The sequence below is a fragment of the Vombatus ursinus genome, unplaced genomic scaffold (genome assembly GCF_900497805.2).
Source record: "Vombatus ursinus unplaced genomic scaffold, bare-nosed wombat genome assembly UNPS02001749.1, whole genome shotgun sequence".
Taxonomy (NCBI): domain Eukaryota; kingdom Metazoa; phylum Chordata; class Mammalia; order Diprotodontia; family Vombatidae; genus Vombatus; species Vombatus ursinus.
Window position 1 is genome coordinate 504 of NW_020941527.1, and position 2,238 is coordinate 2,741.

Consider the following 2,238-nt stretch of genomic DNA (forward strand, 5'->3'; position numbering starts at 1 on the left):
GAACCAGACCCTGCAACTTCATCGGACATCCTGTCACCGGGAGACTGGGTCCTCACTCGCAAGCTTCCAGCTGGACCAGCCCTGGAACCACGGTGGACGGGCCCGTATCAAATTATCCTCTGCAACCCCTCTGCCGTCAAGGTTGCCGGCCGCAAGGCATGGATACATCGGTCACACATCAAGAAGGCCCCAGAGCCCAACTCCACCGCCTGGACAGCAGAAGCAGTGTACGACCTAAAGCTCCGACTCTCCAGAACTTGACTCTTTTTCTCTTTCTTTTTGCTTGTGGGATGACTTTGGGTGACCCCTATAGCCCTACCCTATCCAGGTGGATTCTCTCCCGAACTAATGATGGGACCACCGTCCAAGCTCTCACCAGTTACGGAGCCCCCACTTTCAGGTTTGACCTTTGTACCCTCTTGGGATCAGGATGGAATCAAAACTGGGCTATACGGGACCCTATCACTGGGGGAAGGGGATACTGCCCCACTATTCCCATTCCCACCACTCAAACCACACCCGGGGCAGGGGAAGTGAGGATCAGAAGTATTGAATTCTATGCTTGTCCGGCCACGGGGAATCCTTCCTGTCAGGGTAGTAGTCACTTTCATTGTGCAGAATGGGGTTGTGAGACTGTGGCCGGGTGGATTCCTAGGGGCGGCCGGGACCCCCTAATCACCCTGGAGAGACAAAGCCCTCTCCCCGCCTCCTGCGGGCCTGGGAAATGTAACCCTATGATCCTAACAGTCAAGCAGGACACTGATGACTCTTGGAATCTCGGGCATTCTTGGGGTTTAAGGTTATACATGACTGGGTGGGATAATGGGGTCCTCTTTACCATTCAGAAAATCGCAGTTCCCGCCCGTACACTCCCAATAGGTCCGAATCCCATCCTTAACCCACAAGCCATGTTGACTCTCGCCCCACCATCTGTTAGGGACCTGGTACCAGAGGCTCCCGAAAATCCAGGGACCCCCACTAACCTAGGTTCCCCCATTTTTGACACACTCTCTGCTGTCCACTCATTCCTAAATTTGTCTGATCCAAACATAACCACCTCCTGTTGGCTGTGTCTGAATCCAGCCCCCCCCTATTTCGTAGGAATTGCTATCGAACTTAACATCACCTCTGTGGGAAAGTTGTCTTTAAGTAAGTCCAAACGACCCTCTGCCATACCTGCCCACTGTAACCCAGACAAGCCTAGACTTACCCTAGACGATGTCCAGGGCAAAGGGATGTGTTTGCTCGGGCCTGACTACCCGCTGCGGTCCTCCCCGTTCAACGCTACGTGCACTTCAGCCATTCTTATTTCCCCCACATCCAAAAGCTCTGACCTCCTGTTAACCGCCCCACCTGGAGTATGGTTCGCTTGTACCAGAGGACTCACAACCTGCATACAGGGCATTCATTTCCTCAACCCGACCGAGCTCTGTGTAGTGGTGCATGTCTTTCCTCAGGTATATGTCTACTCAGAGGAAGGGGCAGCTGAGCATTTTGGCCTAACTCGCTCCAGGAAGGCTGCACCTATCTTGGTTCCTATATTGGTGGGACTCGGAGTGGCCGGCTCCGCTGCTGTTGGGGCCTCAGCCCTGATACAGGGAAAAGCCAACTATGGTGCCTTGAGTGCACAGGTAGACAAGGACCTACGCTCCTTGGAAGAGCTAGTCTCACACCTTGAAACTTCTCTAGACTCCTTGGCTGAGGTGGTTCTCCAGAACCGCCGAGGCTTGGACCTACTGTTCCTCAAACAGGGAGGCTTATGCATGGCGTTGGGAGAAACCTGCTGTTTCTACGCCAATCGGTCTGGAGTTATTCGGGAGTCCTTGCAAGCCCTTAGGCAGCGGTTAGATGAGAGGGACCGCGCACGGGCAACGGGGTCTTCTTGGTATCAGACCCTGTATAATTGGTCCCCCTGGCTAACCACCCTAATCTCCGGAATGGTGGGCCCTCTGGCCCTTCTCCTCCTTGGGTTACTCGTGGCCCCTTGTTTCATAAAATGCATCACCCGCTATGTCCAGAAACGAGTGCAAGCACTCCAGTTGTTTGTCCTGCGTCAATCCTATGCTCCTCTGAACTCTAATGAGTCCCCCGTCTGACTCTTTTCGTCCGTGAAAAGGGGGGAGTGAAGTGGACTGAGTTGTCACAAAAACAATCCCCCACCCTAGCCTGACCTCCTTAGTTTCTACAACAAAGGATTGCTAATCACGATTGTAACTTCCCCTACCTCAAAGGATTGCT

At 53.5% G+C, this 2,238-nt stretch overlaps 1 protein-coding gene across 1 annotated transcript; it reads left to right on the forward strand.

Annotated features, from left to right (window-relative positions):
* Nucleotides 1-290: 290 nt before the first annotated feature.
* On the forward strand, nt 291-2,096 carry LOC114048068 (endogenous retrovirus group S71 member 1 Env polyprotein-like). Its single transcript, XM_027869062.1, has one exon. The coding sequence runs from the start codon at nt 291-293 to the stop codon at nt 2,094-2,096; it is 1,806 nt and encodes a 601-aa protein (XP_027724863.1).
* The last annotated feature ends 142 nt before the right edge of the window (nt 2,097-2,238 follow it).

What these genes read in the sequence shown, in the direction of transcription:
- LOC114048068 (XM_027869062.1), top strand. Translation starts at nt 291, where the DNA reads ATGACTTTGGGTGACCCCTATAGCCCTACCCTATCCAGGTGGATTCTC.